Source organism: Camelus bactrianus, chromosome 12 (assembly GCF_048773025.1).
Source record: "Camelus bactrianus isolate YW-2024 breed Bactrian camel chromosome 12, ASM4877302v1, whole genome shotgun sequence".
NCBI classification, from domain to species: domain Eukaryota; kingdom Metazoa; phylum Chordata; class Mammalia; order Artiodactyla; family Camelidae; genus Camelus; species Camelus bactrianus.
Genome location: NC_133550.1, coordinates 52493434 through 52515382, shown reverse-complemented (window position 1 = coordinate 52515382; position 21949 = coordinate 52493434). Strand labels below are relative to the sequence as shown.

Sequence of the window (21949 nt, the reverse complement as noted above, 5' to 3'; positions counted from 1 at the left end):
CTATGTACATCCTCTAAAACATCTCTAGATTATTTACAATAACTAATACAATGTAAATGTTATGTAAATAGTTGCTGGTGTGCAGCAAATTTAACTTATGCTTTTTGGAACTATCTGAAATTTTCTGAACTGAATATTTTTGATCCATGGTGGGCTGAGTCCCCATATGTGGAACCCACAGATGTGGAGGGCTGACTGTATTCAGTGGAGTACTCATGCATGTGAGGACACTGCCCAAGGCCAGGGAAGGAGCCCTCACAAGGAGGAGGAGGAAAGTGTCTGAGAATAGTGCCTACTGCCGACAGTCAGAGTGGAAAAATGTCATAACTCACGGGTCACTGGTTAGAAGGCTGAAAAGGGTGTTGCCTCAGTAGGGGAGACAATGTACTCAAGGCTAAGTATGATAGCATCCTGCCTGCAAAAGCTTAAAAGCAAGACCTGTTTCCAAGGAACTTTGTTGCATCCCAGAACAAAGCTCAAGAACATTTTTAGGAAAAGAGAATTATCTAGCACCTAACAATTTATAATTCGCAGTGTCCGGCATACAATTAAAGATTACCTTACACACAAAGAAGCAGGGAAATATAACCATGACGAGGAGTAAAAAAATCAACTGAAGTGGACCCAAAAGTAACACACAGATGACAGAATTAGTAGACAAGCACACATTCAAATAGATGTTATAAGTACCTTCTATAAATTCAACAAACTGAACATGTTAGGTCAAGACATCATAACTAAAGACTCAAGTCAAACTTCTAGCAATAAAAACTACAATGTTGGAGATGGAAAAACACAGTGGATGAAATTCATGGCAGATTAGGGAAAAAATTCATGGCTGCAAAAAAAAAAAATTGTGAACTTGAAGAAAAAGCAATAAACCCTATCCAGAAGGATACATTAAGAGAAAAAGAGACAAATGAACAAAACGTCAGTGAGCTGTGCGACCACGTCAAGCAGCCAAGCAACCAGGGTCTCCAAAGGACAGGAGGGGACAGAAGAAATAATGACTGAAGATTTGCCAAATCTGATGAAAATTTTAAATCCATAGATCCAAGAAGCTCAACAAAACCAAGTAAATGAGATTAAGAAAACTGTAACAAGGCTAACATAATCAAATTGCTTTTTAAAAATCAGTCTTAAAGAAAATATTGAAAGTAACCAGAGAAAAAAGACACATTACATATAGAAGAACAGGATAACAACAGATTCTTTGTCAGAAAGAATGCAAGATTTAAGACAGTGGAACAACGTCTTCTTCCAAAGACTGGTTATGGCTCCTCAACGCCAGCTCATTCCTCTGATTATCTTATTCTCCTTGACGATACCACCACCTTTGAATTCCTCCTCTTTTTCAGTCTTTTTATCTAAAGACCCCTCGTCGCTTGTGCCTGTTACATCTGCTACAAATTCCTGGGCTTAATTTTTGAGGACTTCCAAAATGTGGTCCCAAGTGATCACATTTTATTTCTCATTATTCCTATCCTATGCCCTCCACTTAAATCAGGGTGGCTGTTTTCTCCAACACAAACCAGATATGTTCTCAGGTATCTGTTCCTTCCACCAAAAACCTCCCCATTCCTCCAAAACGTAATAGTCCATCAGCACTTAACCCATTTCTTCTCTGAACTTCTACAGAGTCAGTACTACCATGTGCAGTGTTCAGTAGTTCTCTGATTTTCAAATGTGTGCCATCTTTGAATCTCTCACGGCATGAGAATAGGCAGACCTCAGAGAGATTGCAGGTTTGGTTCCAGACCACTGCAATGAAGCGAGTTGCACGAATTTTTTGGTTTCCCAGTACATATAAACGTTATGTTTACACTGTATTGTAGTGTGCAATGGCATTGTATCTAAACAAACAATGCACATACCTTAAAAACACTTTATTGCTAAAAAAAAAACGCTAAGCGTAATCTGACAACACAGGGTTGCCAAAATGTTCAGTTTGTAAAAAACTCATTATCTGCAAAGTGCAATAAAACCAAGTATGTCTGCATAGTAATCACACATAGTCCATGCAGTAAGTACCTGCTGGGTTGAATTAATTACACTTGGTTATTAGTGGTTTCATCTAGATCCTAAGTGAATAATGTGTTACAAGCGAGGTGGAGAACTGTATCTTTTATAAGCCTGGGTTAAGTGGCAGGAATTTATACTACTAAGACTAAAATTGGAAGGGTAATTTAAAAATCACTTTAATGGCTTTTTTTCCAGGCAGCATAGCTATATGTAAAGCAGTCGGCAGCAGAAGGATTCAGTCCCAACTGCTCACATATTACCTGTGAAAGAAGCAGGAGATAATACCCTGTTTGCTCTGGCTTTGTGAAATTATGACATTTGCAACCTTTTAAATAAATCGCAAAAAGGTGCTCTTTACGGCCACACTATATTTAGACGCCCTCTTACCACATGTTAGTTTTGTGATGCTAACTGGTATAATTTTTACATTACCTGGAATTTCAAGGAAAAACAATGTTTTATTCTGCTAATGCAGAAACAACCAGAGTTCATCCGAAGTGTCATGTTTAATCCTCAGTCCCAAACTTCCAGGAACTTTGGAATAAAATAAAAAATGCGAAAGAGCTATGATTTAGTAGTTACAGAAACTGCCAGGTTCTAAGCTCTCAGGATTTCCCTTCCTACTGTATGTGACTGGACCAGCGTAAGCATTTGCAGACTAAGTCTCGTTGTTCCAAGAGTGATGTCATGAGTCTAATGTTGGATGTGACGTGGGTGATGGGAAGTGAAGGGGAAGATCAGACTCACTGTGTAGTATAGATGTGTGACGTGGAAAAGGACCTGGGGATTATAAACAAAATGGTCCCAAGCAAAGCCATGCCTTACCGCTGGAGCTGAAGTCCACAGGTCCGATCCACTTGAAGGCGGGTTTACGGCCTCGCTCTTCTGTTACGTGCACTTTCTTTATCAGAGCCAAGCTGGTCAGAACGTTGGCTATGTCATAGAGGCGTCGTACCTTTGCTTGAAGACACAAAAACAATTGTGGTCACACTATACATCGATTGGTCCGCGACACCATTACGTTTTAGTTTCTGTGACGGGTCACTTTTCTCAGCCACCACATAAACCTCCAGCAGGAAGCAGGGGTGTCGGATGAGGAAACCAATGGATCTGGCGTGAAATCACCAGGGATTTATGTGTCTGATGACACTACTCAGGGAAGGTCAGTGTGTCCTTCCATTTCCACAACTTCACACTTCTTGCAAGAGGCACCTGGTGACACGCAGGGAAGGCTGTGATTGCAAAAACACCGAGGGAGGGAAATGGGCTGTAATTAAAGGCTTAGGAAATATCTTTCTGATCTGTGGCACGTCAGAAGCTGCTCTGAGTTTCTCCCAGCAGGAGGAGATGGCACCAGCTTCTCCAGGCAGCTGGGCTGTGAAAATGACAGGGATTCCCCAGAGCTTCCTGCAAGGCTGCACTGCTGGGCACACAGTCTGTCTAGGGCTCAAGGTTACAAGGTAGGACTGTGCTAAAGACAGACAGCGCCTTCCCCTTAATCCTGGTGTTCGGACCATCCAGTGGGGAAGGGATGGGATGGGCACTCCCTGAGCCTGAAATGTTTGGGGAGAGACATTTGAACATGCATGTATTGGAGGAGAAATCCAGAGGTTTGGTCACACATTAAATGGGCATGATGGTACCCACAGAGTAATTTCTATTCAAGAAATCAATTTACAGGTAGGATACCAACTTGAACTCAGGGCTAAGATCAAGCAAAAGGCTTTGAGTCTCATCCAGAAACATGAAGCATTCACCCCACATGCAATATTTTTTCCAATCCTGATACAGCTGGATTTTACCCAGTCATTTCTCCCACAGAGCAGCTACACTGCTAGCTGGAAACTAACAAAAAAAAGGCTAGAGAATGTTGAGCTGATGGTTTCCCAGGGCTTGAAAGAGCTACCAGCAGCCAAGGGCCCCTGGCTCAGGACCCAGGCTTGATGGAAAAGGAAGATGCACTGGGTGTGAATGAAACTTGCAGTCTCCTTGTCCGGCAACCGCGACCCACCACCCCTACCCTACCCTGCGCATTCCTCTGGTTCTTACCTGTAGACAACTTTCATGTCCACCCATCAGAAGAGTATGCAGGGGGCAGGGAAAAAAGGGAAAGAAAACTCAGACATTCCGTCTTGGATGCAGTGACACTAACGAGAAATGCAAAGCCTCGCACACCCTCCCTGACCTGCGTGCGTGGGACGCTGTTCTGCATCCACCATCCACTCTGCCAAGGAAATGGCGTCGCACAAAACTTTCACAGGAATCCTAGTATGTGACTGCCTTACCTGTCACAGCTCCAGGAACCCTTGTGAAGGTAGGAAGGAGTGCACTTCTCAAAAAAAAGTAATTTTTTCAATCTCAGAGGCAGAAAATAGTGAACTGGGAAATTCCACCCTTGCTGTGCGGATAAATGGATTTAGGTGAAGATGCTTACTTTTAAATTTACTGTGGTCCGGCGTATCTTGGCTTTCCTCTATCAGTATTTTGGCAGCCACATCAAGAGTAACAATCTTCGTTTTGGAGACTAGGAAGAGCATGACAAACTTCTGGCTCATGATTCTAAGAGATTTGTCCTTTCTACTGTTTGCAGATGCTACAAAGGGAATGAAATCAAAGCATCAAACATGTAATTTACCCCAAGAAAGACTGTTCTTAACATTTGCCAGAACCACCTAACTCTACCAGCAGGCAGAAAGGTGACTCTTGTTTCAGGGATCAGCAGAAGCCTACTGGACAAACATCCCAAAAGGATGGTTCAGAAAGAAAGAAGACGGATTTTCTTGTGGGTCATAAAATTACTTGATAGTAGGTATATGTCCTGAAATGCCTTATACTCATACTTCTTAGACTTGAATCGATGAGATAGTTTTCCTGAAGCAACTTTTGGAAAAGATTAAAGTTGAAGGATAAAAGGGTAGGGTAGGGATCAGGAACTTTTTCCAGAACATCAACTGTTCCCTCCAAGGCAAGGACCCCAATTTGGTTTCTCTGAGCCCACAAAAGCTAGAATGCACCCGAGTCTATCTACCTAGTAGTGCCCACCTCTTCCACTGCTTTTCAGAAATAAGCGAAGAAATAAACAATAAGGAAATAGGAGACACGGACGAGATGTGTGTTGCCACAGATGGCAAACCATCCCTGGTAGATGACTGTCTCCTCTGGTTATTAGGAGAGCTGGTTCACGGGGTGGAATTAAAAGGCCGTCAATGGAGTGGAAACCAAGCCAGCTATTCCTCTCCTGTTTCTTAACATTTGCACGTGAAATGTGGGGGATACTTGCTCTTTATCATCTTAGCAATGAGGAGCAGGGGGAGAATGAAGATCAGAGGTTGAAGGAGAAACAGCATGACTGAGCTGAGAGGGGAAGAGCAATGTGATATAAACGAAAAACAAAAATCTGCTCCAGTGAAAGCAGGTTGGCTATCTTTCTAATCAGCATTTTGTGCTAATGGGGTTCTTCTCTAAGTCATCTACTCCAATATATAATTTTAAAAATAGAACCCTTGGAAAAGACACATTCTTTCCAAGTAAATTTTCCCGAAAGGCCCACAAGTAGGCATCAGCACGGGGCTGTCAATCTGACCTGGGAACTCTGTTGGTGACTGACAGTCCACACACACCCAGTACCAAGTGAACTGCCACCAGACGGGCTTTGAGTGAGGTCGTGTGGGCAGCCCAGGCGCGAAGCCGTCTGCCTCCCTGTCCTCAGCAGACAGAATGAGAGGACCCCTCCCTCCGGGGTTGTCGGTCTGGCCCTTCCCCCCTCACCAGGGAATCTCTCGGAAGAGACCATCACCCCCTCTGCCGTTACTCTGGTGGCTACAGTGGACTTACAGGAGGGATAATCCGGTTCAGAGAAGTCCAGTAACTGATGGTCTTGGGAGTCTGGACAGCCGTCTTTCTTCTGTTCTCCAAATTTATAATCCATCAGGTCTAGCTCTTTCTGCTGGAGGTGGGCCATCTGCTCTTCATACTTCTGCTCCTCTCCTAGTCTTTGGAGGTCCCGCAGGGTGCGTGGCAGGCTGTGCCGGCCGTGCCAGCCATACTGGTTCTTGGCCACCCGGCTGACCAGACGCAGAGACTCCAGCACGTTGACAATGTCATAAATGCGCCTCCTTTCAACGCCTGTTTGAGAAACAGAAGCCAGCCATCATCATGCCAATGAACATGTCTGAGTCCACGTTTCTCGAGGGCCTAAGCCTTGTCTGTGAACGATTTTGTAGGATCCTTTGCCCAGCACATCTGAATGCTCAACAAATTCACCCTGTAAGAATGCAAGCCAACAAAAATTGTGTTTCTTTTTCCTTCTTGGGATTCAACTCTCGATAGGATTGGGATAAACATCCACCCTGAGATGAGTGATAGGTCCATCTCTATTACATAAATAGTAGGGCAACTCTTCTTTGGATCCGTTGGGCAAACCACATAAACATTTCAGCGTGCTAAAGCTGACTGGACTGAGCAACACACATCACAGGAATGAGTGCCTGATGAATGCTGGACGGTTGATTCTGACGTGTATTCCTAATTACACAGGAATTATATCTAAAACTGTGCCCAGTAACTGTTATCTTGTTATTGGACAATCCTAGCCTTTCCTGGAGTTTGAATGATGTGAAAAAAATTACCTTGTTAATTCTCTTAATGGCCAGTGAGGAAAACAGATAGTAAATACTGTTTCTGATTTTGCCCTGGAAACTCAGGAGTCAAGAGCTTGGGCACCCGCTTCTCAAGTTGCTGGAGGAAGCTATTTCCAGGGCTGGAGCCACAGACGAGTCTCCCCCTGCTCATCACAGCTACTGACAAGTCACCTTGGGCTCCCGTCCACCACATCCCACCAAACAGCCCACCGGTAAAGCGCGGAGAAACTATCACAGGCCGACCGTCAAGTTCATCAATTCCCTATCCACTTTCCCAACGTTCCCCAAATAGCTAGGATTGTGAGCAGTCCATTTAATTTACTAAAAATATTTACAGTGGTTAAGTGTAGGGGCTTCAGGGTCAGACTGCCTGGATTTGAATTCCTGCATTATCCCTGAGCAGTTGGGTGAGCCTGCGAAGTTCTTTAATCATTCGGTGCCTTAGTATTTATCTCATAAAGTGATGAGGATTACATGTGACCGTACACTTATAAGGGTTCACGATAGGTGTTAATTTATCTACTGTTTGTGTATTATTTTTAGATACTTCCTGCGTGGTATTGGACACCTAAAATCCCTACTAACAGAAGAGGTGACGGTAGAAGCAGATTTTTAAGGTCTCCCATCTGTGTCTCATCCTGTTATGCAACAGGCTGGCCTGTAGGCTTTTGGAACCCACTGGCTCCTTTTGCTCTTGTCTAAGTATCTGTAACAGAAGCCTCCAGGCATCTCCCAGAAAACTGGCCCAGCTACAAAAATGCCTCCTTTCTCTTCATTTGCCAGGAGCTGTTATATAATCAGGGCAGCTCTTGGCCCTTCAAAGATTTAACATGAGAAATAGACCAAATTACAGTGAAAACTGTGGAGCTGAGAGGAGGTTCTGTCACATGCATGAAGGGGCATTTTGCAGTCCATCAGGACATTTCGGCTCATGACCGTGAAAGGCTCTTCACCCTCAAAAGCTCAGGCTTTTGCGGTGCCAAATGCCGGCTGGAAGGTGCTGGCAGGAGCAGTCAGCGGCCCCTTGTCCAGATCCGCCTGGTTCCTTATTCCAGTCTGTTTTCATATATTAACACGTCTTGTTTAGAGCGTAACATTCTATAAACCTTCCCATTAGAAATGTCATGTGAATGCAACTGAGACACCCCAGGGCCAGCCATCTGCCTGGCTGTTGTGCTATTTTGTATTTGATACAAGCTGTTGAGTCTCCATCTAGTGGCTGGACACCCCAAGAAAGGAAGAAATAACAGATAAGCAATAAAGGAAGATTCAGACCACTTGGAGAGTAAGATGATGCCTGATATGCACAATGGGTGTTTAGTAGGCGGCGCTGGCAGCAGCCACTGTGTAGCTATTGGCCTGAATAGTCACTCACTCACCTTTGCAACCCGGACTGAGTATAACCATACTGAGTATAACCATCCACCTGCTGGGTGCACTAAAAAGTTCCATTTCACAGGTCTCGTGACCTGTAGGTTACTCTGGGGCTTGCCTGCTCAGGAAGGTTTTCCCTGGCATTCAGCCTTCTTTTTCTTTTGTATTCAGCACAATCCTGTTAGTCCTAGTTATGGCGTTAGTTATACCTACGAGCCTTTGTTACCATGCTTCCCTTGTGCCCCGACTGAACTTACCAAGAACATCTCAGCCCAATAAGTTTCCTAGGTTGTGTAATTTTCCACTTACTAAAGTCACTCCCAGTTCTTTGAACTTCTTACCTACAATATCAGTATCAAATCTACATGAGACCAGAAGCTGGAAAACGTGCAATTTGAATGCTCTGCACAGCCATGGTTAAAATGTGGCTTATAGCTTGTGACCTGAAATGTAGCAGGGAGTTCAGACTTAATCCTGAGATAGTCACCCCTGAAATAGCTTGTTTTTTGATCTTACATGAAGAGAGATGGCAGGTTCACCTGGCATTTCTGGGTAATCATGAGATAGGAAGCTGCTGCAAAAATCCTTGGAGTTCTGCCCTGGGCGGTTATAATGCGGGGATCTACAGCCCATATGAGAATAGGCTCCTGCCCTCCCGGGGACCTGTAATGTAGCCTTCCCGCATCTCATCTTCTGTCTTCTGCACTGACATCAGTGCAAGGCCTCTTGATGAAGGCTGCGTATATGCAGGAAGTTGGCTTCATAAACCCCAATGAGAAAGATTATATGATCTGACGTTTCACCTTCATCCTCTTAAGGCTAGTTTCCAGGACGCTGTGCCTCCACTGTGTCTATACCAAGCCTCTGTCCAGCTGGCTCGCTTCCCCTTCTTGTTTCATTGCCACCGATGACAAAATGCTGTATTCTACTTCTGGGTTCCAAAACGGCTCCCCCGTCCAAGCCCTCTGCTCCCTCTTCCTAGCTGTAGAGGTTGACAGGATGGGGATGGGGGAGGGTGCCTCTAATAAAAGCTGAGCAGAAACCATGCCACATAGCAGAAGAGTTACCCATGACAGGCCCTGAGTCGGGCACGTTACGGACATTGTCCCCAGTTTTGCTAAGTTTCTGTACGGTAGGTGCTATAGTCCCTATGCTCTGGATGAGAAAAGATTAATAACTTTTTAAAGCTTATAAGTTAGATAGCTGGGCTTCAAATCCAGCTCTCTCTGACCCGAAGTCCAGCCTGTGGTCTTCCTATCATAATACATTAGATCCTCATTATTTCAATTTCCAGCAAATAAAATCTTTTTAGCCATCAGTTTGAATAATTCAGGTTGACAGTCATCTACTGAGTCACATTCTCTGGGCTATGGGAAGATACAGAACTAATAAACAAACTAAAAACGTAATCTATCACAAAGCCTATTGGGCTGATTTCTTCGAGACTTTTTTTCCCCTTTATGTAAACCCTCCTTGTTTCTTAAGGGGACACTGTCACCTTGAAATCATCATGATTTCTCCTTATTTACTGATTGTCAACAGTATGTTCATCCTGAAACCAATTGCAGTCCGTGTCCACCAGGGGTCTCTGTTCTGAATCAGCTGTCTACATATTTATAGCCTGGACACCCTTGCTCATTCCACCCACCCACGCCATGTGAATCCATGTGAATCCACGTATTCCTCTTTGTTAAAAGGCTTAGTTGTCTGAGTTATATCCAGATGTGCTCTTTCTAGTTTGGCAGACTTGCTGTGAATATCACAGTGGAGGGCTTCAAATATAATGCCCTTGCTTTATAACAGAAATAACACCAGTTCTGAACTCTATCTTGCTTTTAAAAAATGCAGGATATTTCTAAATGTCCTTTTAGTCTATTTAAATAGGGTGGAATTAAGATACTAGATATTCAATTGTAATGTGAGTCTTTTGTAAAAAAAAATTTCAAGGTTAGGAAAACCAAACTTTTGTCTGACCTCCAGGCGTAGAAGGCTCCCTGGAATTCTGTGCATAATGATGAGAAACATTATGATAACAGAAGAAAGCTCTACCTGCTCCTCTGTCCTGACTCTTTTAGGGGGGCCCCTCTTTACTTAATAGAGGAGGCGATCTGGAGACTTTGGCCTGCCAGAGGAAATCGGTTTCCCGCTGTAACTGGAGACAGGCCTCCAGGGGATCTGGTGATACATACCGAGACTGACAGCAACTTCATCTAAGGAGATGGTAGTTTTCTCAGTTGACAGTGGATAACTTGGATAGCGAGCTAGAAACTTCTGGCACAGGAGTCCTAAGCTTTTCTGTTTCCTGCTTGGCCTTTGCTTTTCAAATTCGTCCACAGCACTGTCCCCAAGGACATCAAGCTACAGAAAGCAGACAGAAGGGAGGGGGGAGATGTCACTGTTAACATCCCAGTGGAGAAACTGCGGTGGGTGGTACTGGCGAGTTGAGGGCAGTATCCCCATCTGTACTGTCCTAGATCCCGGTAAAAATACATTTCCTAATCCAATTTTCTTAACATTTTACCTACTGCTTTCTCTGAACTGAACCTTTCCTCTTTGGCAATCTGAGGCCGAGTCTAGGGGTTAAATGAAAAAATGAATGAACAATGCGGTCATTTGTAGGCTGTTACACCTGTGCTCCTAGTGTGTTCATTACACTGGAGATCAGCACCACTGGGAGCACGTTAAGAGATGTAAAACCTCAGGCTTCATCTCAGACCAGGTGTATCAGAGCCTATCTTTTCCTAAGATCCTGCGTTAAGTCCTCTTAACATGGAAGTCTGAGATGTACCAGCCTGCAGTGTCACCAAAATCTTATTTTTCACAATGGACCAAGGGTGGATGGAACTGAACAAGGGCGGCTAAATCTTATTATTCCTTTTTCTTTCTTATTCTAAGTACATTAAACTAGTACCCTTGTCTTACTAGCCCACTTTTAAAAAAAGCTCAATTCAAGCCCCAGGAAAGTAAAAGATTTTTCCATGAACATATTCAAGGAGAAAAGCAACATGATTATCTCAACAGCTTCAACACAACTGTAGTTCTTCTTAGCCCAAACTGGAAACAACCCAAATGGCTACAAACTGGAAAATGGATAAAAAAGTCGTGGTATATTCATGTAATAGAATATCATACAGCAATGAAAATGAGAAAACTATAGCTACATGCAAGAACACAGATGCATCTTAAAGGTGTGTGTTGATTGAAAAGGCAAGTCCCAGAAGAGTACATACTATGGTCATCCCTTAGTATCCACAAGAAATTGGTTCCAGGACCACCCCTGCCATTGACATCACAATCTGTGGATGCTTAAGTCTCTTATACAAAATGGAAATTGTAGTAGGCAATGAAATAATAAATACACATTGTGGAGAGGTTACCTTGTGGGAGAAGTAAATATAAATTGAGTATTACTCTGGTTTTTGGGTTGGGGGGCAAATTCAAGAGTATTAAAGATATTACATACATAAGTAGATTTTATATGACCAGTCTAGCAAAAGGTAATGAAGAATTCATTTAAAAAAGATATTAAAACATTGTTTTAAAGCCACTCAAATTTTAGGCATTTACTTCCCAGTCCCAGGGAACAATTCTAATGACTGATCAGTTAAAAATCTCCCAATAAATCTAGGGTAGAAAAACAACAATTTACTTGTTTTAGGGGCAAATAAACAACTAGTTCTATTAAAGTAAGATACCAACAGTGTTCTCTCGTGAAAGAAGTCACTAACAATTCCTATTGCGTGATATTCACTTTGTTATTTTGTCAAGAAAGTGAAAAAAACAACTAATATTTATATACCTTTGATGCAAAAAGCATACTTAATGTTATGTAATTCTTATTGCCCTCATGGAACTAGGGCAGGTACCACGACCCCTTTTTCCAGATAAGTAAACTGAGGTGCAGAGACCTTCAGTGATTCCCCCCACTCACCTGGGTAGTGATTTAAACCCAGGGCCTCTGAAACAAAGCCCCCTTATGCATTCCACATCAAATATAAAATGGACAAAAAGCCAAAGAACAGTCCAGACTTAAAAGACAAACTGAAATATTTTTGGCTTTAAGCACATAGGAACTACTCTTAAAACTATGATTTGTATTTAGTTACATGAAAGAGTCTGTTGGTTCTATCACCACAATGAAGTGTGTAGAAGATTCAGTTCATTTTGTTCTATTGATTTCAAGTTGTAATTTGGGACTTTTTAAATCTTCCTTCCCAATTCCTTCATTTTGGTCATTTTTATAGCTTAAAAAATCTGCCAAGAGGAGAAAAAAATGGGAGACAACACTCTGATCTGTGAGTGACTTTCGTTAGCAAGTCTGGGAAAGAGTTCGATGGGGGAGTGAAAATTATTGACCACTGATTTTTTAAACAAAAAAGTATAGATATGCTACTTATTCAGTAGGCCTGGTTCCCTACAGGACAGCTAATTTAAAGATGACTTAACCATAAAGCCCCAAACCAATGAACTGAACATACTTGAGAATCACAAAATTTCCCAACTCAAAAATCTGTAGGTTACTATTACCCTTAAAATTGGAGCAAGAATTATAATTCATGGCAGAGTTAAAAAAATCCAAATTTTTCGTTACATCAAAATTATTAAATATAATTGCTTAAAAAAATGTATCATTTAAAAATGTATGCTGGTCAAGAGAGTATCAACATGGAAGAAAAGAGAGCATTCATTATGAAAAATGAAACAGAGGATGAGAATTCCATTTCACTTGTAAATAAATAAAAAGATTAAGTCGAGTACTGCTTTTGACTCAATAGTAACCAAAAAGTTGAGAATTGTATGAGTTTTTAATAGTCAACTAAAAATGTTAAAATTCTATGAACAGCCTTAGGAGCACAGCCTCTTTACCTGCAGGGAGTCTGTAAACACATCGTCCTTGTTCTCAATGGGCCTGAACAGCCCCTTTTTCTTCTCTCGGTCTCTGATGTCCGGGCTGGCAGCACTGATGAGTATCTTCAGGTTAGCTGTGGGCGTCCACGGTTCCGCCTGCTGTCGGTCCACGAGCTTAACTGGGGTAATGGGATTTCTTTCTGGAGTGAAGATCTTTTGCTTCGATAAGTCAATTGGTTCATTTTTTATTGGCGTCTTGGGGGCCATCCTTGAGCGATCCACAAATATGTTTTCCTATTTAAATAAAAAGACCTTTTAGCAAAAACGAGGAAGGGCAGGTATCAGCTAAGAGTACACTTTGTTCCCATCATTCACTAAGACGTGAAAATACAAACAGACCATATGTTCAGGGCTGAAAAAATATCAGGATAGGACTCATGAAAATAGAAGGATTCGTGGGAATCAAAGCGTGGCTCCAATGAGAAAACAATTATGATGTGCTACTCCTTTGAAACATATTTTTCATGGCATCTCTGTGAAAGAAGTCACGAGGATATCTGTCCCTGGTGCATGCTTGTACTAGTCGGGGATGACAATAAGGGCAAATGTGGATTGAGTCCATATTGCTTCTGAGTGACGTATTTTTTAAAGCGCTATTTACAGGTTTGCACTAACTAGTGAAGAGCAATTAAGCTTTTGTTCAAGGTTCACCAGTGCTAATATAGGAATTAGCAGGACCAATGAATGGAAGAGTATCCAACAAAAAGCCAGATTTCAAACCAACTAGCTGTTGGATGTCACTCCCCCAGAGCAGTGCTGCTCAAACTATCCATGGTGAAGGACCAGGGTTTTTTATTTCTAAACTCCCACAGACTGATACATGATCTTACTTCCTAGGGCTCATGCAACTCCAATCACATGTGACTTTCAACTTGAGTTTGCCATTCACCCTGACCTACAGCTTGTTCGACAAGAAGAGACCACTGATCGCAGGCTTAGATGTCACAGGGGGAAGGTCAAATTTCTGTAGAGGTTTCTAAGTGCTAAACTCTCAAATTCTGTTCTTAATTTTTTGCTGCTTGGTAATAGTTCGTGGACTAGCACCTGCCCCTGACCACCCTTTGAGTAGACTGTCTCAGATAATTGTAAGGAAAAGTTAACGATGGGTCCATTAATCCATTAAGCCAAAAGGACTGAGTATACAGACCTTACATTTGGAATGACTAAATTACTAAAACAAATTTCTTTCCCCTTAAATGAGTTTTTGCCATTTAAAACCAGAAAGCTTCTGCTCTTCCCAAAGTTAAGTTCACCTCCAGGCAATAGTGCCTTACATAATTATGAAGGTGGATGAGTTAAATATTTGTCACTCCCTTTCCTGCACACATAGTATCACTCTACAGCTTATGCATGCTTGGATTTTGGCTGAGCAGTGGTTTAAAACAAGTACTTTCCTACAAATGAGCAAGATGTGAAGAGGGAAAAAGAACTGTTTGGGAGAAACTGGAGTTTGTGTTAGCAGGCTGACTCTTGTTTTGTGGATCCAAAGCTGCCAGCCAGCCACGGTGAGGTTCTGTCCTGGCGTAATAGGGAGGGAGTGGAGATTTGGGGGGTGACAATTTCTCATGCCACTGCAGCTGTAGGCATCTCGCCTGGGGCAGTGCAGCTGCTCACGTCTCTTAAGTCCCTGCGAGTGTGCAACTCTGATGAAGTCTTCTACAAGAGGAAGTACTGAGTGTTGACCATGTGCTACACATAGTACCTGTTCTGTGTATTTTACACCTATTAACTCTTCATCCAATTATTTTTCTAGCCTACAGATGAAGAAACTGAGGTACAGGAGGATTAGCTCAAGTGATAGAGCGCATGCTTAGCATGCATGAGGTCCTAGGTTCAATCCCCAGTACTTCCTCTAAAAATAAATAAATGAATAAACCTAATTACCTCCTCCCACCAAAAAAAAAAAAAAAAAAAAAAGAAACTGAGGCCCAAGGAGGGTGCCTTGCCTCAGGTCACATGCAACCTCATTAAGTATAAAAGTCATTGGTAGAAAAATACTATATGATATCACTCATATGTGGAATCTAAAAAAAAAAAAATTAAAAAAAGACACAGATGAACTAATTTACAAAACAGAAACAGACTCACAGGCATAGAAAAGAAACTCATAGTCACCAAGGGGGAAAGAGGGTGGGAAGGGATAAATCAGGAGTTCGAGATTTGCAGATGCTAACTAACACATATAATACATAAACAACAAGTTCATACTGTATAGCACAGGGAACTATATTCGGTATCTTGTAATAACCTATAATGAAAAAGAATATGAAAAGGAATATATGTTTGTATATGTATGCCTGAAACATTATGTTGTACACCAGAAATTGACACAACATTGTAAACGGACTCTATGCGTCAGTAAGAAATGACATTGAAACTTAAAAAAAAATAGCAATTGGTATGCAAGAAACAGCTGATAGCAGAAGTTTCTGAAATTCTGCATCTAGCAAGAAGCTTGTCCTGGGTGTGAATTGGAAGTTAGCTTTCTCGCAGTTCCAACAAAAGGTACCCAGCGGGCCGAGGCGGCTCTGCACGAAGGCCATGAGGGCCAGCTCACCTGCCTCCGCTTCTTAGCCGCAGGGCGAGCGCGGGCAATTTCTTCCTCCGCACTGTGCTTTAATTCTCTCCACTGAAAATGAAATTCATAAAAACACCAGCCTCAAGAGTTATGAGAAGAGTTCCTGGCATACAGTGCGCACTCAATAAAACTGAGCTGTTCTCTTCCCCTTCCCCTTCTTTATTACCATCCATCCTGGCACTCGGAGCTAACATAACACAGCACATCATATCACTATTTCACTTCCTGGGCGTGTGTCTTGTCTTGTTAAGAGACTGTGCACTTCTGGAGGTCAGGGAGTGAGTTCCACAGCTCTCATCCCTCACAAATTTTGGCACAATGCCTTGTCCCTCACAGGGTCTTAAGGAATACTGTGCCTTGATTATCTATTCCAAACGATATTCCCATGGTAGAGTGTGTGGCCCAGGTTTGAGAAGATGCAGAGATTCACCCTTCTCTACTGCCTCCGTGGTACCTGTCCTCCCAGGAACAATGAGCTCCCACTTTTTCCCCCAGAGGAGCAATTCAGATGGATTATTTCCTCTAGCACTTTGATAAATAAATAAATATATATATTTAAAATTTTTAATGGAAGTACTGGGGATTGATCCTAGGACCTCATGCATGCTAGGCATGTGCTTTACCACTGAGCTATACCCTCCCCCACCACTTTGATATATTTTCACTACAATCTAAGTAACACTTAAAGTAGGAGGGGAATTAGGTCATGTGGTAGGTTTATGACTGTATCACACCTCTACATCAAAAGAAAAAAAGTGCCAAGCAAATTGTTTTCTGAGATCTCAGGTGGGCAGAAAGTCAGCTGTAATCTAATCACACCCTGCTCCATCTATCTGTCTATCCTGCTATCCTGACACTGTAGAAGGCAGTGGAAAGGGGATTCAAATGAGCATTCGGAAACCTGGTTTTGGTCTCAGCTCTGTATCTTTTTGGTACTGGGCAAATTGTTCATTCTGTCTGGGCTGACGTTTCTGGATCTATAAACTAAGGGGTTCAGGTTGGAAGTATCTATAAGGCTTTCCCGCAAGGCTGCCCAGCCGTGTGGTGGACACTGGAATGCACCTGGCTCTCTTCAGGAATGATTGACTCATTCCCCCAGCTGCCAGAAGGAAGGCCAACAGTACACGTCTTCATGCTTTGGCCGAAGAGGGCTGACTCAGCCGGATGATGCCCCTTCCCGAGAGGCTGATACTGTCCCCAACTGCTAGGGGAAGCAGCACAGACGTGTAAAAAGCCCAGCCCCCCCGCCCAGACTCAGACTCAGGACTATTCCGAGGGGTCATCCCAGATCTCCCCACAAGGTAAATGCAGACTTCCACTGAGACTTCTGCAGCTCTGACTCTCCCTCCAATTCTGCTGCCTTCCCTTCCCTTCAACGGGCAGGGATCCCCAGGGTACTCCTAACTAAACCTCCCACATGCCAAACTCCCCATCAGATCTGCCTGCGAGGAAATCCAGTGCAACACCCTGGAAATCACCCCTTCAGTTAGAGAGGGCCTGGAGAGGTGCCCAGGAAACAGTTTCTCTGGTTCCTGTATACAAATGGAAGTAACACACCGTGGCAGGTAACCTGTGCATCAGCTCAGATAATGAGAGGAAGCGGTTTGTAATCTGTGAGTGCTATACAAATGACCATTATTATTACTATTAATTATATCAGCATTAGGACTATGCTGTAAGCTGCCAGCAGCCACAGAAAGGGCTTCGTGGTTAAAAGCTCTTGGTTCTAGTCTTGCTTCTGTCTTAGATACAGCTTTGATCTTGTCACCTCAGATACTACATAGCCGTCAGTCTATTCAAGGCCCTTGGTGATACTGTGCTGACCTCTTTTCCAGTTCCGTCTCCTGCAGGTCCCACATTTTGCCCAAACAGTCCACTCGCTTTTCTTCAGCCTTGCCCCGCAGTGGATCACACCTGAACAGGCAGGTCAGGAAGCGTCTCCTTCTAGCTACTGACTAACCACTCTCCTTCTCCCCAGAGCACACTTTCTAGAAATGAGTAGTCCACCCTGAGGGCTTTCCCCTGCCCGTCCTCCAGGGGTCCCTCACACCACCACAGCCTGCTCTGACACAAGTCACCTCTCGGTTGACAAATCAATGGCAGAATGTCCCACTTGACCTCACTGCAGGGGTTAAGACTGTTGACTGCTCTTTGCTCCATAAAACTCTCAGTCCTTCTGAGCTCACTCTCTTTCTCTCTCGGTTCTCTTCCTACTTCTGACTGTTCCTCCTCAGCCTCCTTCACTGGTTCCTCTTTTCCAATCTTACAGACCTCAGCCCTCCATGCCTCTCTGTTGCTCTCTGGGGCAGCTCACCCACTCATATACAAGGCTTTAGAGCCACCCTGTATGTTGATAATTCCCAAGTCTGTTGCTAGCCAGGATCTTCCATGAATCCCCAAATCTGGCCACCACCAACGGCCTCTTTCACATATTTATTTACCTCTGATCACACAGGTACAACTATATGCTTCAAGTCTGAACTTAACCATCTTTCTTCACCACTCCACAAAGATGAATGGCCTTTAAAGAAAACCCATGCCCACCATGTCTAGACGTTGTCCCAACCTCATTTCTACTTCTTTACTAGTTCCCTTCCTCTCCACTTGCCCAAGTCCCAGCAGTCATTCCTTTAAGCCCTAGCTCAGGCGTTATCTCCTTCACAAGCCCTTCCCGACAGCTCAGGCTTATTGTTCACCTCTTCATCCCCAACCACCCTTTTCCTACTTATATCATTCTTAAATGCGCTATAGACATCTTAAGAGGAGAGTCTTGCTTATAATCTGACAACTGGGTGCGGTAAGATTGGGTAATGAAGTTGAAAACTCCTTTGTTTTAAAGAGAAGTTTCTCTGCAAGTGGCAGGAAGCTGCATGCTTAATATAGTACCTACAGAACTTGACCAATGTGTAGACAGTCCAGAAAGATAAGTTCTCTAAACACCAGCTAACTCACAGGACATGGTTCCAGGCACCCCCCACCCCCCCAGAGGGTTTCCAGAAGCACCACAGACTTCTGGCCACTCTGGAAACTTTGAACATGTCTTGAACGTCCACACTTCATGTTGATTCCTCTGCCTCCAATGTCCATTTTGCTCTCTCCTGTTTCCTTGTAGGTTGAACATCTTGAGTCCAGATATTACCATCTCTGTGAAGCTTGCCAACTCTCTCTAGACTCCCCATGCATTTCCTCCTTACTTCTCTGTTCTGCCGGGACACTGTTCTATTCCTACTGCAGTACTTACTAAATCATAGTCTAGTTGGTAAGCTTTACATGTGACTCCCCGAAAGTCTATCAGGTAACCAAGGGCCAGGCCTGCATCATATTCATCTTTGGGCTGTCAGTTCAACTGAGTAAGCTGTGAGCAGTATGTGTTGCTGGGTGCTTTGCAGACACCCAAGCAGGAGGAGCTATTTATGACTTCCAATTTATGGAAGGAAAAAAATAGGCTTAGAGAGGCTAGGAGACTTATTAGACCAGTGTACACTCCCAGCACCTGGAACATAAATATTTGTTGAAAGACTGAATAAATATTATTTATTCAAGGTTACATAGCTAATAAATGGTAGAACAGGAGATTAAACCTAGATCTCTCTGACTCCAAATTCCACACTCTCACCATCCCTAGATAGCCCCCTTCCTTTACTTCACAACAACGTGGAAAGAGAGGCAAAAGCCCCTCCTAGTGAGGAACACTGTTCTCTTCCCTGGCTACCTCTGAAATAATCCCTGCTTAAGTATTCTATTTCAGGCATTTTAACCATTTTCCCAGTCTCTATGAGAGCCGTTTTCTCTGTACCCACTAAAATACAAAAACTCAACTGCGCACAGCACTCACTGGGCTAACCTGAGCAGGAGAAGTACCCTTGTTGAAGGCACCTGCTAAAAAGTCATTGACCTGGAAAAAAAGAGGTGGACACCAACTTGCCCTATATATAAAAGTATACCCATTCTTTCAAGGCTGTCCCACCCAAATTATAAAGGAAAACAAAAAGTTCTGCTCTGAAATTCCCAAAGACAAAATACTCTGAATATATAAAGTCTGGACATTGCCACCCTCATGTGGCATAGGGAAGTCTTTAAAAGTCCTCTTTAAAATGATAATGTTTTGGTATACTTCTTTTCCTAAAAAAATAAAAAATTGAATGCTAGGGGGAAAAAAAACCCTACATGAAAAAGCATACAATTTCACACCTATCCAAAATTAATGGTTGCCAAGTAATCTTCAAAGGCCCATATAACAGGTGCCTCGCAACCAGGCAGTTGGATGGTAAGCCCAGAATTAAGCCCAGGAACCTAGAGAAATTCAGTGCCTAAGGAAGCTGCTATGCTCAGACAGACAGTCAGTTTCTCAATCCAGGTTTGTCATATCTACTTGCCTCTGCCTAGAAATGCTTAGATGTTCTCTACTAACAAGCTCTTGGACCTTTTCAGCAGGGCGCTGGCTGGCGCGAGCATTGTGCCCATGTGGGTATGGTGGTGACGCTTACGTATCACTATGGCTGGTTGACTCTGTAATGTTTCTTCAAGACACCACCACTGTCTTACTAATCACAAGGCGTGTAAAACCTCAAGGGAGCGCTCAGTGCAAAACCAGCAGTAGCACTGTACAATATTCAAAGTGTCTGTTGGTGGGCTCAGCCGCTTTCTCTCCCTATATGGAAGGCAGTGGTCATGCTCTTGGGAGAATGGAGCAGCCTCTAAGAGCTGGTTCATTGGTACAAAGAACATTTCACTGCACTTTAATAATCCCGCTTTTATAGTAAAAGAGTCTGTTTTCTTGGGAACTGAGGCTTAACATTTCTGCCCAGCATTAGCTAGCTCTACTCCTGACAACTATGAGTGGCTGTATTACAAACTACAAACACTACGAGTATTACAAACTTTTGATTGCAGTGTCCAGCATATTTTTGATTCATATAAATTGGTTTCAACATTACATCCAATGTAGCCTCTTTCCACTGCACAATGACTGAGAAATTCAACAACAGTTGGATGCCTCTTCCTTTAGAAAAAAAAGTATAGTTTCATAAGGTTCACCAAAATTAATTATTAATACAAATACAAGTGGCACATTGGAAAACTTAATTGAAATAGATATCACCATCCTGAATATGACAGGACTTAAGGTATTTAAGTCCACTTACCTTTTGTGCATTTTCCCCATCTTCAATTGCAAAATCTAGTCTGGACTGCCTGGGGTTGATCAGATCGTGTAGTGTTAAACAATTCACCTCCATCTGTAATGCATAATTATATGGGAAAATGATTTTACAATTGGATATTTTCTCTTTCAACAGAAATATCTACTACTCGCTCATGAACATGAACTTCCCCTCCCTAACTCATCCTGGGAATTTCCAGGCTTGTATCTGCCCTAGCTCTCTAAAACGCACATGAACAAACACAAACACTTAAAGTGTGCTTATTAATTACTGAAAACTTGGGAAGAAAAAAAGCTTCGACAAAAATAGTAATTTTTTAATGAAAAGCAGTAGGACAAAATTAAGTTCCAAGTCAAGAAGGTGTGGGACAAATCTGCCAGAAAGTACAGGGTCTCCTAGGTCAGTTAATTTTGGCGCAAAGAACTAGGAGGAATTCGGCTTTGAGGGGGTTTTGAATCAGGGGGAAAGGAAATCTGATCGCTAGACCAAACCCACCCAGCGCTTAGCGCAGCCCCTTCCCAGGCCTCCCAGCAGACCCCAAGGATAAACTCTTGCAGTGAAACCCCCAAATCCCGAAGAACGGCAAGTTCTCTCTACTGCCCGGCTGGAGGGAGAGCTGGAGCCAAGACACCCCACGCGCGCCGGGTCTCGAGGCAGAAAAGCCTCGATTCCCCGCCAGTCGGGGAGGGGACGGGTGGCAGGCTGGCAGCCGGGGCGGGAGGGTGCCCTTTCCCCCCAATTCCCGCCTCCTCGCCGGTGCTGGGGCCGCACGCTACTTACTCCCGCTTTGCGAAGGAGGCTTCCTGCCTCCACCGGGACCTCCACGATCCCACACCGGCGCGGGATCAGCTGGGAGAGGTGATCAGCAGCCGGGCGGAGACATCTGGCGGGGAAAGCGAGGCGCTCAGTTCCCCGCTCCGAGTGCCCTGCGCTGGCGGGGACCCCGCGGCGTCCGGGAAGCGCCAGCGCTCCGACCCGCCGAGCGCGACTGCAGTCCCGGATCGCAGTCCCCGCTAAAACACCTCCTCTGGCGCCTTGAGACCGAATTTGAGAATCCACCAATCAGCGGCGGCCGGTGGTGCGGCCCCGGCCAATCGCGCGGCGGCACGGCCCGGGCTCGCCGCCCCTCGGAGTCTTGGCGCTCCTGGGCGCGCGTTTCGCCCTCACCCGCCCAATTGTTGCCGCCTCGGCCCCCTCCCCCTTCCGGGTACCTGGAAACCTCGGGCCCGGGAGCCTATTCCTGCCGGGGACGCGGGCCCGGGCGG

The 21949-nt window shown here is 43.9% G+C and overlaps 1 protein-coding gene across 1 annotated transcript in view; it reads right to left on the bottom strand.

Moving 5' to 3' along the window:
- Window positions 1-21707, bottom strand: part of E2F7 (E2F transcription factor 7) — a 34543-nt gene extending 12836 nt beyond the window's left edge. The window contains exons 1-7 of the mRNA XM_010958833.3: window positions 21465-21707; window positions 20667-20759; window positions 12903-13178; window positions 10226-10394; window positions 5857-6147; window positions 4457-4615; window positions 2848-2982 (exon numbers count right to left, since the gene is read on the bottom strand). Of these exons, the coding sequence (XP_010957135.2) occupies window positions 2848-2982; window positions 4457-4615; window positions 5857-6147; window positions 10226-10394; window positions 12903-13178; window positions 20667-20759 (1123 nt within the window). The 5' untranslated portion in view covers window positions 21465-21707. The remainder of the gene's footprint in view (window positions 1-2847; window positions 2983-4456; window positions 4616-5856; window positions 6148-10225; window positions 10395-12902; window positions 13179-20666; window positions 20760-21464) is intronic.
- Window positions 21708-21949: the final 242 nt, after the last annotated feature.